General features: G+C 35.0%; 1 protein-coding gene across 5 annotated transcripts in view; it reads left to right on the top strand.

Moving 5' to 3' along the window:
- Positions 1-14,836, top strand: part of Shoc2 (SHOC2 leucine rich repeat scaffold protein) — a 101,564-nt gene that overhangs the window by 53,121 nt on the left and 33,607 nt on the right. For 4 of the 5 annotated variants that reach the window (XM_020171557.2, XM_020171556.2, XM_020171555.2 and 1 more), the window contains exon 3: positions 6,625-6,762. The exons of the other annotated variant lie outside the window; for it this stretch is intronic. In XM_020171557.2, the coding sequence (XP_020027146.1) occupies positions 6,625-6,762 (138 nt within the window). The remainder of the gene's footprint in view (positions 1-6,624; positions 6,763-14,836) is intronic. 5 annotated transcript variants of the gene reach the window in all.

Here is a 14,836-nt window from a genome sequence, read left to right as displayed (position 1 = left end):
CTCTTCAGACAAGTCTATGTGGGAAGCTAAACTTAAAAATATTACTTAGTAAGAATGGAATATGAGCCATTGAGATACATAACATTTATGGCCAGTATCAGTGTAATAATGTGACACATTCATCTTAATAAACAGATGCCTCTGCTTCACAGACAGGAAACTTCTATTTGTGGTTCAGAAAAAAGTTTTTCCATGTACAATGTGGGAGAAAATGCTGGTGTTTACCTCTTGGCTCTCCTATTTTTCCTCTTTGAATTAAATAATGTATAAAACCAGGAAAATCACAAAATACAAACTTTTATAACCAGGAAAATAAAACTCTTACACCTAATTAGAGACAAGTCACTTGTTAATACCTTGGTTATTATCTTTTAAAGCTATTTGAGATGGACTTAACAGTTCATTTCATTCTTTTTAATATCTTTGTCACCCCCTGCCCCGCTATTAGGGTTTGAACTTTGGGCCTACATCTTGAGCCACTTCACCCACCCTTTTTTGTGATGAGTTTTTACTTTGAGGTATGGTCTCCCAAACTATTTGCCTGGGCTGGTTTGGAACCTCAGTCCTCCTGATTTCTGACTCTAGGATTACAGGAGTGAGCCACCAGCGCCTGACTGATAGTTGGATCTTAAGTGTTTAAAAGTACTTTATAATTAGAGTATAGAATAGTAAATGGTGTAAAGTATTTTATTAACTGCTTAAATATTTAATATCCTGTACCTTATAAAATATAACACAGGCTCTTAAACTGCCACAGTGTTGTCTGGTATAGAATTTACCATATATTTAAGAATTTCAAGTATTTGAGAGCAAGAAGAGGTTGGGTACTTACTTAAGAGGTTTTAAAATCCTTTTCTTCCTCTCTTCCCCCCTTAAAAAATTATTAAATTATGTTTTTTGTGAGTCATTTAAAATTTGCATGTGGTTTATAATTTAGCTGTAAGTTGTTTGTGTCTCATGGACTTACAGACCAAATTTTTAAATCATGTTGTTTTTGCGTACTGATGCTGTTCAAATTACATCACATTTCCTGAGCATTTTCAAAACCTTCAGGAATTACTAGATTTATGAGAAAGAGGTGTTAGTGTTCTTAGATGACATTCTTGATTTGTCAATAATTGTGATTTCCAAACTTAGTAGACACTTATATTGTTGGAGGATACTTTTCTAGGGAGAACAGAGGCTCAGAATAATTCAGTTATTTAAAATGTGGTGATTTATACAAATAAAAAGGAAGTTTGTTTACTAATCAACATAATTTGAATCTGGATTATTACATACTGCTTTTTCAAAACACATTGTAGTTTTAATATTGGGTTAGCGATAGGCAAATATCTGTCCTAAGACAGTGATAATCCATTTCTGTTTGCAGAACTGTCAAATTTGTGTCCTGATTACTCTTAAAAGTCTACAAATGAGTGCTAGCAGTATTTTGTTCTGTTTTAATAAGTGGATTAGTTATTAACATTTGAGAATTAGAAGATTTTATATGGAAATGTAGATTTACAGCTTTTCTTGAAAATGTGAGAATTGGACAGTATTGAACTTCCATTCCAGCATAGCAGTGATCTTTAACTGGGGACTGTTTTTGGCAGTGTTTCAACAAAGGATATTAGGGCAATGTTTGGAGACAGTTTTGATTGTCATGACTTGGGAAGATGGCTACCAGCACGTAATGGGTAAATCCCAGGGTTATTATCCTGCTGATTATCCTCCCACAACAAAGAATTATCTAGTCCAAAATGTCATGGAGCTGAGAATGAGAAGTACTTCAAAATAGTAATTATTGACCTGAATTGAATCACAAGCTGCTTTATTTAGTTGCCTGGTCCCTCTACATTTTCTGTTTGTGTACCTCCTTTTACTTCATTGAAAGTTACTTAAGTAGAAATCAAAATACCTTCAAACACTATTTATTAGAAAAACAATGACAAATTCATAAACAAGTTTTCTGTTAGGAAGAGTATTAGAATCCAAAATTAATTTTCCTCAGTTATCTTCGTTCTTTCAGTTGACATAATGCTTTCTTTGTACTCTGCACTGCAGTAGATAAGAGATAATCAAGTGTGCACATTTTCTAAGGATTATATCTTAAAGATTTCTCCCATTCATTTATCATTATGCCATGTTTTCATCCTTGGTAACTTTCCTTGCTTTGAAGTCTGCTTTGCCTGAAAAAATTTTTTTCTTTTATTACTCTTATTTGGTGGTATTTGGGTTTGAATTTAGGGCCTAAGAGTGCTCTACCATTTGAGCCACACCTCCAGCTCTTGTAATCTACCTGTCTTTAGATTTAAAGTGATAGGTTGTTGTGGGGCTTTTTGAGGTGGTTTCAGTCCACTCTGAAAATCTTTCAACTGGTACATTTTGAACATTCACATTTAAATGTGAATTAAGGTAAATTTAATTGATTATTCTTATATTTGCAGCTGTTTTCTATTAATTGAATTTGTTCTTTGTTTCTTTTTAGGTCTTCCACTGTTTTTTCTGCCAGCTATGGTTTTAGTTGTGCTTTTGATATTTTTTTCTTCTAGTTACTCTGTCAGTGATGTTTTTAAATTTGTGCAGGGTAGGGAGGTATTAGTTTGTCCTGGAGTTTGTAGTGTGCATTTACTAATATAAGTCCACTTTGAAAGAGTACTGTATATACCAGTTCCTGGGACATGTGGATACCTTAGGGCAGATTCACATTTCTTATGTTTTGTCCCTTAGAACATTGCTGTCATTTCACTTAACCTTGAGTTAAACTCATCCAATGTATTATTGCTGTTAGATTAACTAGAGTAAGAAAATAAAAGGTTTTATCTTCATTCTTTCTCTACTCTTCCTTTCTTTATGTAGAGCCAAGTTTCTGCATATATCATTTTCCTTTCTGAAGAGCTTCTTTAAACATTTTTTGCAAGAGAGGTCTACTGGTGACATGTCTTAATTTTTGTTAGTCTGAGGAAGACTTCATTTATCCTTTTCAAGGATAATTTCACCCCATCACTGTCTTGTTTGCACTGTTTCTGGAGAAAAATCTGATATAATTCTTCTGTTCTGTAGACAAGGTGTATCTTTCTTCTAGCTGCTTTCAAAAATTCTTTGATTATGCCTAGGTGAAATAATTTTTCTTTAGTCTTTACTCTGAGAACCTGGGATAGTACTCTTAGAGATAAAACTCATGAAAGTGTGGATAGAGTGGCCCCTTCTTTAGGAGGGTCTCACACTCTGTTTTTATCACGCCTGTATTCCATACTCAGTTTGTAGCAACTAATCAGTTAACCTTTGTTTCCACCAGACTTTAACTTCTATTTCTGGTAAACTGTACATCTCTGAATTCAAATTTCTCTACAGTTTGGAGGTGCAGAGTTTTGTCTTTTGTCCTCAAGTCTCTGAAGGATGTAAGATGAGTGGTGAATTGTCAGCTTTTACATTCTTTTTCTTATTGTGAGGACAAGAGTGATAGCTTTCAAGTTCTTAACATGTCAAACTAGAAAACTCAACACAGCTGCAAGTTTATATAGAAGTTCTTTATCAAATTGATATTCTTCTCTATTCCTAATTAGTTTTTTACAGTGCATTTTTTACATTGTCAAATACTTCTCTTGGGTCAGCAATTAAATACATTGATCGACTTTGAAATACTGAGCAGTCAGCATTATACATCTGGAATTAATCCCAGTTGGTCAAGGTGTATGATTTTTATTGTTGTTGGTACTGGGATTTGAACTCTTTGCTTTGTGCTTAAAGTCACTTGTGGCTTGACTTGCAGTCCATTTTGCTCTGGTTATTTTGGAGATGGGGATCTCACCAAGTATTTGCCCTGGCTGGCCTCGAATGGTTATCCTCCCAACCTCTGTCTCCCAAATACCTAAGATTACAGGTGTGAGCCACTTGTGAAAAGTCCCTGACATTTTTTTCCTCTTTTCCTTTTCCCCTTTTCTCTCTTCCTTCCCCTTTTTCCTTCCCTTCCCCTTTTACTTCCCTTCCCCTTTTACCTTCCCTTCCCTTTTTTCCTTCCCTGCGTCTCCCTCCTTCCTTTCTTCATCAGATTATATAATTGGTTATATGTATATACATACACACACATGTATTTTATATGGCATGAGAGACTTTATAGTTTCCTCTTTTTTGTACTCCTTAAGGAAATGCTAGTCTCATAAAATAAGTTTTGACATGTTCCCTCCTTTTTTTATATTTTGGAAGAGATTGCATATTAGTGTTAATTTTTTTTTTTCCTCTTTTTGGTAGTTCTGGGGTTTGAACTCAGGGCCTCATACTTAACCAGGCAGATACTCTGCTGCTTAAGTTGCACCTCCAGCCTAGTGTTAATTCTTGTCTAAGCTACTGGTTAACGTCTTCGGTGAAGCCATTTGGGCTGAGGATTTCATTTGGGAGGAACTTTTCAATTACAAATGAAATTTATTTAATGGTTACAGTACTGTTAAGGTTTTCTATTTCATCTTGGTTGAGTGTTTTGGTTGGTTTTTGAGGAATTTCTCTTCATTGTCCAAAGTTTTGAGTTTATGGTTATAAAGTTGTTTATAATACTTTCTGAAAAATTTTGGCAGTCTAGGAATTGAACCCAACTCCACCCCCCTTCCGGTGCCCTTTATATCTTTTTAAAGATTGTAGGATCTGAACAAGGCATTGTGCTATATGCCTTTATTTTCAGCTCTCCAGAGGTGGAGGCGGGGTTCAAAGTCAGTTTGAGGCCAGCCTTGGGCTATGGGGTGAAATCCTGTCTCAAACAAACAATAACAAGTTGTAGAATTTGTAGCCTTGTACCATTGCTAATATTTGTAATATGTGTCTTTCCTCTTTTTCTTTTTTTAAAAATTGTTCCAAGTCTTGCTAAAGTATTATCACTATTGGATTTTCCCCCAAAGAACTAGCTTTTACTTAAACCAAGTTATCTTTTTTGTTTTCAACTTTCTGCTTGCTTAGGCTTTTTTTTTTTGGATGAGAACTTACTGATTTGAGACCCTTCTCTTTTTTTCTCCTTCCTCTTTTCTAATGTAAAAAATGAGTGCTTAAATTTCACTTTAGGTAGGGTTTTCCCAGATTTTGTTTTCATGCTTACATGGCCAACAATACTTTCTCCCTTACTTTTTTCCTATAATAGCCAAAATAATGGGTGTTAAATGGTATCTCATTGTTTTGATTCATATTTTTCTAAGGATTGGAGATGTTGAATTGTTCATACCTTTTCATGTATTTATTGGCCATTTTTTTTGTCTATTGAAGTCCTAGGTTGTCGTCATGTGTCTTCTCTCCTCCCCCTGCCCTTTAGCTTTAGTTACTTTTCAAATAGGATGTTGTGTTTCTGCCTGGTGCCAGCCTTGGACCTTTATCCTCAAACCAGCAGCCTGTCTTCTAGGTATGGTCATGGGCTTGTTGGTTGAGATGGGGTCATGTCTTTCTTTTTTTCCGCTGAAGTACTCAGGATCTTTCACTTGCTAGGCAGATACTACCACTTGAGTGTGCATCAGCCTGTTTGGCTTTTTTAGGTTATTTCTCACATAGGGTCTCATGATTTTGCCCAGGTAGGCTTCAGATTCCATTTCGTTTCCCAAGTAGCTGGGGTTACAGGTGTGCTTGTTTTTTTGAGGTAGGGTCTTGCTAACTTTCCCCATCCCCACCACCACCCAGCTGGCCTCCAACTGAGATCTTTATGTCTATGCTTTCTGAGCCCTTGGAATTAAAGGTGTGCCCCACTATGTTTTTAAAGGACAGATAACACTGAGAAAAACCTAAATTGCCTCTACAGCTTTTTCAACCAGAATGGGTAGGAAAACTATACCTTGTTTTCCATCTTTTAATGTTCTATTAAGATGAAGTAATTTTTAAATTTATAATCTCAATTTATGCGCTTATATCATCAGAACATTTTGAAAGCAGATATATTTTGAGGTAGAAGATACCTCTCAAATTGAGCTCAAGATGTATCTAATATCATTGTGCTGAATTTGATTTGAGTAAGCGCTTTTGAAATTTTGGAATATATCCACATTCGTAGTTGAATTGACTACTTAAAAAGAATATATATCCAGGCATGGTGGCTCACAGCTATAATCTCAGCTATTTGTGGTTTGAGGCCAGCCTAGGCAGTTAGCATGAGACCCTATTTGAAAAACAAGCTAAAAAGCAAAAGGACTGGAGGTGTGGCTTAATTGGTAGAGGCAGATTTTTTCATCCCAAAGAGTGTAGCTCAGTGGTAAAAGTGTGTGCTTAGTATGTTGAAGCCCTGGGGACCAAAAATAAAAATCCCTAGGACCAATAAAAATACGGGCAAAAAAATACATATATACAAAGAAAAAAATTCCAGACAGGATCTATGAACATATAACAGACATTGATAAAACAATAATTTATAAGCAGTACTTTAATTTTATCAGATGTCATTTTGTTTCAGGTATTGTGCTTAACTTTTTCAGAAAGAATGTAATTATAGAAAAAAAAATGAAGTTTTTTTTCCTTACAGTGCAAGTTGGTCACTAGAAAATTTATCATTTTCAAATAAGTTACCTGTGTATTAAGATGTTTCCAGTTATGTTTAGAAATCATAAATTACTCCCTTGTTTGAGTATTAGCTGATACAGTTTTAATAATGCTTATTAAATTATGTTGGTCAATTTACAGGTGAATTATGTAACCTCATTACGCTGGATGTAGCTCACAATCAACTTGAACACCTTCCAAAGGAGATTGGAAACTGCACACAGATAACCAACCTTGACTTGCAGCACAATGAACTGCTAGACCTCCCAGATACTATAGGTATGAGGGGAGAAAGAAGCTATTGATAGTTATTTATATAGCTACCTGGATATTTAAAGGACTTCTTTAAAAAAATCTATTTTGGTAATAAAAATTAGTATTAAAATTGAAATTCTCTAAGTAGTAAGTAGTAAAACTTCTAAAATAGTATTTTAAGTCACTTTTCCCTTCTTTTGTGGCAGTACTCGGGCTTGAGCACAGGACCCCATTCTTCTTTCTAAACGGTTGCACTACCTCTTGAGCCATGCCCCCCCAGGCCATTTTTCAGTTTCTTGACAAAGAAAATAATTAGACTTTGGAAAATGAACTTAGTTGAGGTTTATAAAGAAGATAGAGTATTGTGTTATATGTATATGTTCTTAAAGTATGGTATGAAGAATAGATAGATTTCCTGTGCTGCTTATTTCAAAATGTTACGTGTGATTATCTCATGTGGTTCCTTCTTTACTAAAGTAGGCCACACTGAAAAATAAAACCATCCCTGTTCAGTTTTTAAAACATAGCCAACATAGTATAAAGGTTGTTTATAACACTGAAGGGCTGGAAGAGAAAGAGTTCTTGAAGTTCAAATTGTGTTTCAAAGATTGCCAAAACATTGAATTGAATAATTAATAGAAATTGAAAACAGGATTTTAGATTTTTATTTATTTTTATTAGGTGGTACTGGGGCTTGAACAAGATTCTAGAAGTTTTAAAACTTTTGTTGGTTTAGATATTGGTGTGGTATAAGGATACTATAATATTTAGAAAAATTATATCTGTACTTAATTCACAATTTCAGTAATGAATATTTCAGAGGTGCTATTAATTAATCATTTGAGGCCTATGATGATATCTTTATCCAGTAGGGTTTTTAGCTTTTCTCAGGTACCTAGGGGAACCATTTAAGTCAGTCTATGTCCAAAGCTTAAGATTTTTCTGGTCCCTTTGGTAAAGCAGAGGTTTGTTGCAGACTAATTGGAAGACAGTTTTGTTTCCAGTTAACCCTTAGTAATAAGAAATAGCCATGAAGGGCTCCATTTTTGGCAGGCCCTAGATTTTGACTGTTTTCTTTTTCTTCATTTTTTAAAAAGTTTATTTGCTTTTATTTATTTTTGGTGGTACTCAGGCCTACACTTGGTAGGCAGGCACTCTGCCACTTGAGCCACACTCCCAACCCTTTTTTGCTTTTAGTTATTTTTTAATAAGGTCTTACTTTTTTTGCCCGGGACTGACCTCAAATTGTGCTCTTTCTGCCTAAGTCTCCCGCATAGCCTGGCTTAGAACCTGGAATAGCTGGGCTTAGAGGTTGAGCAACCATGTCCAGTGTTTTTAGGTTTTTTTGATCGTAGAGTTTGAATTACCTACCGTTACTTGTAATAGAAGCAGTTGTTAATGAAATTTTTAATAAGAGTGAATTGGTGTCTCAGGTTATGTGAGGCAACTATTTACCCACAGAAAAGCAAGTTTAGACTTCGATATAATTCCCAGCCATTCAACCTGTCTTCCTAATTCTTGGCCTGTGGTTCTTCCTATCATATTAGTATTTGTTGTGGTAACAGGTTAAGTATTCTAGTTTACTAAACTGGATACTTTGCTGAAAGACAAGATAATCTACACCATGTAATGAATTATTTTATATGTATAATGAATATTCTATCAAACTTTTTTTGTAAAAGGATCAGACTTATGGCTCAAGATAATAGATGCCAGCACAATTATTTCCATGCTTTTCTATCTTTAAAAATCTATTGAAATGGCCAACATCTGTTTTGCATTTTACTTACTCCTAGTTTCTTACAGTAGAAGCTTGAGGTTATTGATTTGCAATCTTCTCTTCTCATAAAGACATTTAATGATATTACTTTCCCATTAAATCTTATGCCTTAGCATTCCATAAATTCTTATATGTCATGTTTTTCTTCTTTCTGTTAATCATGTCTTATTCTGTTGTGAGCAAGAATATAACATCTGTGTCTTGAATTAGTTTAAATTTATTGGGATTTTATGGTTGGGTATATGGTCTATCTTGCTAAATATTCTATGTGCAATTTTTGCTGAGTATTCCGTAAATGTTAATCATTAGTCATGGTGCAGATGAGGAAATCTGAATTTATTCTAGCTTCTGACCCACCCCTCTTTTTTTCCTATTCTGTTACAATTTTTGCACCAGGACAGGTAACATATATTATGTTAATCTCTAATTCTCATTTTTGTTTTAACATTCAGGAGCAGTCCTGGTGGCATAGTTGCTTTAGTGAGTTTTTGATGGACTAAAGTTAGTCTGGTAGTAGTTTTTTCAAGTAGTTCATGGTAACAGTACACTTTTTATTTGTTTGTAACCTTTATACTTGAACAGTTTGGATGGGCTTAAAGTCATTAGATCCAATTTCTTTTCCTTGAGGATCTTAGTAGAACTAAGAGGTAGTTTTCCTGTCTTTTGGAATTGAATTTGACAAACATGAGCCCAGCCCAATTTTTTCCCCATTATAAGTGATACAATTTTTATGCCTGGCCATACAAAATTATTTCTGAAGTCCAAGAACTGGGCTCCAGTGGCTCACACCCATACCCCTGGCTTCATGGATCTGGAGAATCAGGTCCAGCCATCTCAATCAATAGCTGGGTATGGTGGTACATTCCTATCATCCTAGCTACTGTGGAAAACATACGTAGAAGGATCAGCAAGGCAGCCCTGACAAAAAATGAGACCCAGTCTCAAAAATATCAAAGCAAAAAGGGGTAGAACCATGGTTCAAGCGGTAGAGCAGCAGGCATGAAGCCCAGTACTGCCAAAAAAAAAAAAAAAAAAGAAAAATCTTAAAACTCTAGTAAGATTTTTCTCTTTGATCTTTCAGGGCCACATTTCCCAGTATACTCTGGGACGACTCAACATACGCATTTTATTTTTGTTTCAGTATAGTTTTTAAAAATTACATAGTGACATGTGTAGTTTCTGTTGTATGTTCTTACATTGAACTACAAGTCTGTAAGTTTGCTTGCTTTGAACAACTGTAGAATGGGATGGTAAAGGCAAGAAGAAAGAATAATCTTAGCAGGTTAACTTTTCAATGGAACGTCACATTAAAAGTAATATCCATTTCAAAAATAACTTCTGAAATCCAAAATTGCTTAGTGTTAGAAAGAAAATAAAAATGTTGTTCTACTGCAAATCAGATAGAATCTTTTTTCCTGAGTAGCTAGGATTACAGGCGTGAGCCATAGGTACTTAGCCAGAGTATAGTTCTCTTGATACCGTTTTGTTTTGCTTTTTTGTTTTTAAATCCTAGCCTATTTTTTTAAAGTATAACTAAAAATGAAAAATAAAACTCCAACTTCTATAGAGTTGATGCTAGTCCTACAGCAGCTGTCCTACTTTTATCTCCCTGGACTAAAGAATCTGGCTATAAATTCACGACTAAACATCATCTATCATAAGCATTTAAAAAAACCTGTTTTCTTTCATTGACTTTTTCTTTTGCATTTTGTTTTTCCAGATAATTAGACCAGGATAACTTGTTTTTCTTTTAGACATTGTCACTCATTTATTTTGCAGTTCTTTGGGAATACTGGGAGATACTTTCACATTATTTAACATCAACACTCCTTAAATAACTATCCCTATTTGCCAGCAATCACTGCCATTTATTCCCAGACTGAGTGCTGCTAGCTAGGATCATGATAGCTCATGGGATGTTGGTGAAGAGACAGAAAGAAATGGGAAAAAGCAGTTGGTTGCAGTAATAAGTGACAGTACTTAAAATATTTTTTTCTCTGATTTGAGCATTAGTTAGTTAACCGTAGTGAAGAATTAAAAGTATATTATCGTTCACAAATATTTTCTACTTTAGGAATTGGCTATGAGCAAAAGAAAATATTAAAGCCTCATTATAATTGTCATTTTATATCAGACTATGAACCTGATTTCCTTAAAGTCTTCTGGAATTTCTGATGGTTTTATGAAATCTGAAGTAGGCAAAATATTTTACTTATTTCTTCTCAAAATTAGATAGAAATTTGCAACAAACCTTTGCCTTCAAGGTTGAAGCACAGACCAGTTCACAGAGATCTTTTGTTGCACTGGGCTCTGGGGAAATGTCACAGTAATTATGATTATCAGTAAGTAGAGTTTTAATAATTCAGTTTAAGGAAATACAGTGAATCTTATTTTTTAGTGTTCTTTTTAATAGTTATATGTTAAAAAATTTATTAGTATACGATAGTTCTACAGGGTGTTTTGTTGTGACATTTCCATATATTCATGTAGTATACCCCAGTTTGGTGCATCCCCTCCAGTAATCTCCCTTTCTCCTATTCTTCTTGAAATGACTTTGACAAGTCTCAGTGTTCCATATTCATACATGTATAGAAAGTACCTCAACCATATTCACCCTCCTTTACCCTCTCCCTCCCACTTTTACCCTCCTCTTAGCGGCCAGTATTACATTCCCATCCTTCATTGTTTTAGTGTCTGTCCATTGGTCATTATGGTTTTGTCTTGGTATTTCACCTGTAAACATACTGTACTTTAGTCAGTCAAACCTTCTCTATTATTCTTCCTTATCCTTTTCCCCGCTCCCTATCGTCTAACATTTTTTGTTGTATTTCATTGTCTTCTTCCTACACAGATATGATGTATTTCAATATTATTCACTCTGTCAGTCTTCTTTTCCTTGTCTGTTAGTCTCCTATAACTCCCTCATTTGGAAACATGTTCTGAATACACACACACACACACACACACACATGCACGCTACTGCTTGTATTTGGATCTATCCTCTACATATGAGTGGAAACACGATTGAATCTGGCTTACTTCACTTAACATGATATTTAACTCCATCCATTTACCTGCAAATGACAAAATGTCATTCTCCTTTGTGGATATTCAGCCATAGTATTCAATATTCCATTATTTATATATCTCTCTCTATATATAGATATATATATCACATTTTTTTAATCCACTCATCAGTTGTAGGATATCTGTTTCCATAGCTTGGCTATGGAATGAACATGGGTGTGCCAGTGTCTTTATTGTATTCCTTTGGATATATGTCTAGGAATGATATTTGCTGGATCATTTAGTACTTCTTTTCTTAGTTTTTTGAGGAGCCTCCGTACTGCTTTTCAAAAGTTTTCTCATTCTGTAGGCCATCTCTTCAGTCTGGTGACCATTTTCTTTGCTATGCAGGGTTTTAGTTTCATGTAGTACCATTTGTCAATACTTTCTTTTAATTGCTGAGCCACTGAAGTTATATTTAGGAAGTTATTGGCTATGCATATATGTGCTAGTGTATTCCCTACTCTTTGCTGCAGTAGTTTCAGACTTTCAGGCCTTACATTAAGGTCTTTGATTCATTTTGAATTGATAACTTGTACAGGATGAGAAACATGTGTCTAGTTTCAGTCTTCTATATGCAGATATCCAGTTTTCCCAGCAACATTTGTTAAAGTGGCTGTCTTTTCTCCATTGCACTTTTTTGGGTGCCTTTGTCAAAAATCGGGTGGTTGGAGCTGCATGAGATTATGTCTGGGTCTTCTGTTCTGTTCCATTGGTCTTCCTGTCTCTTTGTTCCAGTACCATGTCATTTTTATTGTTATGGCTCTGTAGTATAGTTTAAAGTTAGGTATACCTGATATCTCCAGCCTTCCTCTTTTTTGCTCAGAGATGTTTTAACTGTTTGAGGTATTTTGTGCTTCCATGTGAACTTTAGGGTTGATTTTTCATTCTCTGTGAGGAATATCATTGAAATTCTGATAGGGATTGCATTGAACATACAGATTGCTTTTGTAGTATAGCTATTTTCATGGTATTTCTGCTGATCCATTTTCTGATGTCTTCTTGGAGTTTTTGTTGTAGAGGTCTTTTACTTCCTTGTTTATGCCTTTTAGGTTTATGCCTTTACGTTTAGGGCTTTTTTTTTTTGAGGCTATTGTAAATGGAATTGTTTTCCTAAATTCTTTGTTAGTCCGTTAATTATTAGTGTACAGAAAGGCTACTGATTTTTGTCTCCTGCTATTTTGCTAAAGATTTTATGACGTCTGGGGTTTTTTCAAGTGTTCTGAATCTTTTAGATATAAGATCATGTCATTTGCAAATAGGGATAATTTGACTTCTTCCTTTTCTATTTGAATTCCTTTTATTTCTTCTTGTCTTTCTGCTCTGGCTAGGAATTCCAAAACTATGTTAGGTAAGAATAGAGAGAGTTAGCACCTTTTCTCATTCCTGTTTCAGTTTTTTCCCCATTTAGTATGATGTTGGCTATAGGCTTGATGTGTATAGCTTTTTAATGGTTGTATTCTTTAGGCTTTAGACATTCAAGAGTTCTTGTATTGCTGTTTAGTTTGCTTTCATTGTTTTCAGTTCAATGTTTCCATAAAAATTGTACTTTGACATTATTTCATCTTTAGAACTGTGTGTTCTTCCTACTTATTTTTTGCTACTTGCCTAGAATAAGATTAAGGCCATTTGAATTAGTCTTACTCAAAAGTTAAACTGAATTAATGTAAAGATGCTTTATATTTGCTGAAATTGAAAGCATCTGATTTAAATTCATAGCCATTTGATTTCACCATATTTTTAAGACCTGACAGCTTAAGAAAGCAAGCTGTCAAAGTAGAGCACAGAACAATTTACAGTCAAAGCTAGTGATCAGCCTACATTTATACAGAGAAGCCACAGTGATTTTCTTAGTCCCAGTGGCTCAACATTAAAGCAAGCTATGTCTTGATTTCTAGGTTGTAGCTCAGCTTGTGGTTAAAACCACTTCTTGAAAGAGGTTAGAGTTAAAACCACTGCCGAGGGCAAATCACAATAAATGTCAGACTTCTGATGTCACACTTTGTTTTTGTTTTGTTTTGCATAAATCCGTTTTGATATTTCAGGTTTACTTTGTTAAATAAACCTTTTATTTTTTTGAGAGTAATGGATTTCACCAAAATGTGGATGACTGTTCGAATATATACCGTGCTCTCAAGTAATAATTGGAGGGGTTGGAGATTTAGCTCAGTGGAAGAGCGCTTGCCTGGCAAGTGTAAGGCCCTGAGTTCGGTCCCCAGCACCGGAAAAAAAAGGAAAAAAAAAAAAAAAAAAACAAAATCCTTTCTCAAGTAATAATTGGAAATGTGGATTTTTCCATCAGAATAGCATATTCTCATAGGTCACATTTTTAAAAACTTAGTCCCTTTTTACCCCACCGAAAAAGGAAAAGGTAAAAATTTAGATGCAGGGAAGATGGAGTGCCAGATGTCATGTAACAATTCACTACATCATTTTTATAATTTTAATAGTCTAGACATCTCATTTTCAAAGTAGATTTTTGGAAGAGAAGTTTCAAGGATCTGGTTCTACTCACTGGGATTTTGATTACCATACCATGTTTGTTAGCACAGAAAGTTCTTAGGTTTCAGTGAGAACATTTAAAATTTTTCATCTGTCTTCTACTGTAAAGAGTGATTAATGAGGAATGTCCATTGATGGAGTAAAATTATTGGAACTTTCCTATTTTAGGAGGGACAGTAGTGGGCCTTGCACTTTCTAGGCAGGTGCTCTATGACTTGAGCCATTACACTAGCCCTTTTTGTGAAGGTTATTTTTCAGATAGGGTCTCACTTTTTTGCTCAGGCCAACCTAGACCCAATCCTACTAGTGCTTCCCCTCAGAACTAGCTGGATGACTAGCATATGCCTCCCACCTGCCTTAGGTAGGTAGATCCTGGTCTGGGGCCAGCCATGTTAAAACATGCCAGACCTTCCCTAAAAAAATAAGTAAAACAAAAAAAAGGGCTTGGGGGCATGGCTCAAGTGGTAGGGTGCCTGCCCAGCAAGTTCAAAGATGCGTTCAAACCCCAGTGCTGCCCCCTCACTATCCCAAAAAAATTGGAGTAGAAGGAGTGCAGAAAGAATTGTTGGAACTTTCTTTCTGGGTGACATCTAAGAATGGCCTGCACAAAATTGAATATCCCAGGAAAAAAAATTCCTGAAACTTGTGTAGAAGAATTAATTTATATTAGGATGGAGCAGGCAAATCTGATTATATTTAAAATCATGTCCAGTAAAGTCTAACTTTCATAGACATGCTATTTAAAAAAAT

Source organism: Castor canadensis, chromosome 7 (genome assembly GCF_047511655.1).
Source record: "Castor canadensis chromosome 7, mCasCan1.hap1v2, whole genome shotgun sequence".
Classification (NCBI taxonomy): Eukaryota; Metazoa; Chordata; class Mammalia; order Rodentia; family Castoridae; genus Castor; species Castor canadensis.
Note: the sequence above shows the minus strand (reverse complement) of the source record. Positions and strands in the feature narration are given on the sequence as shown.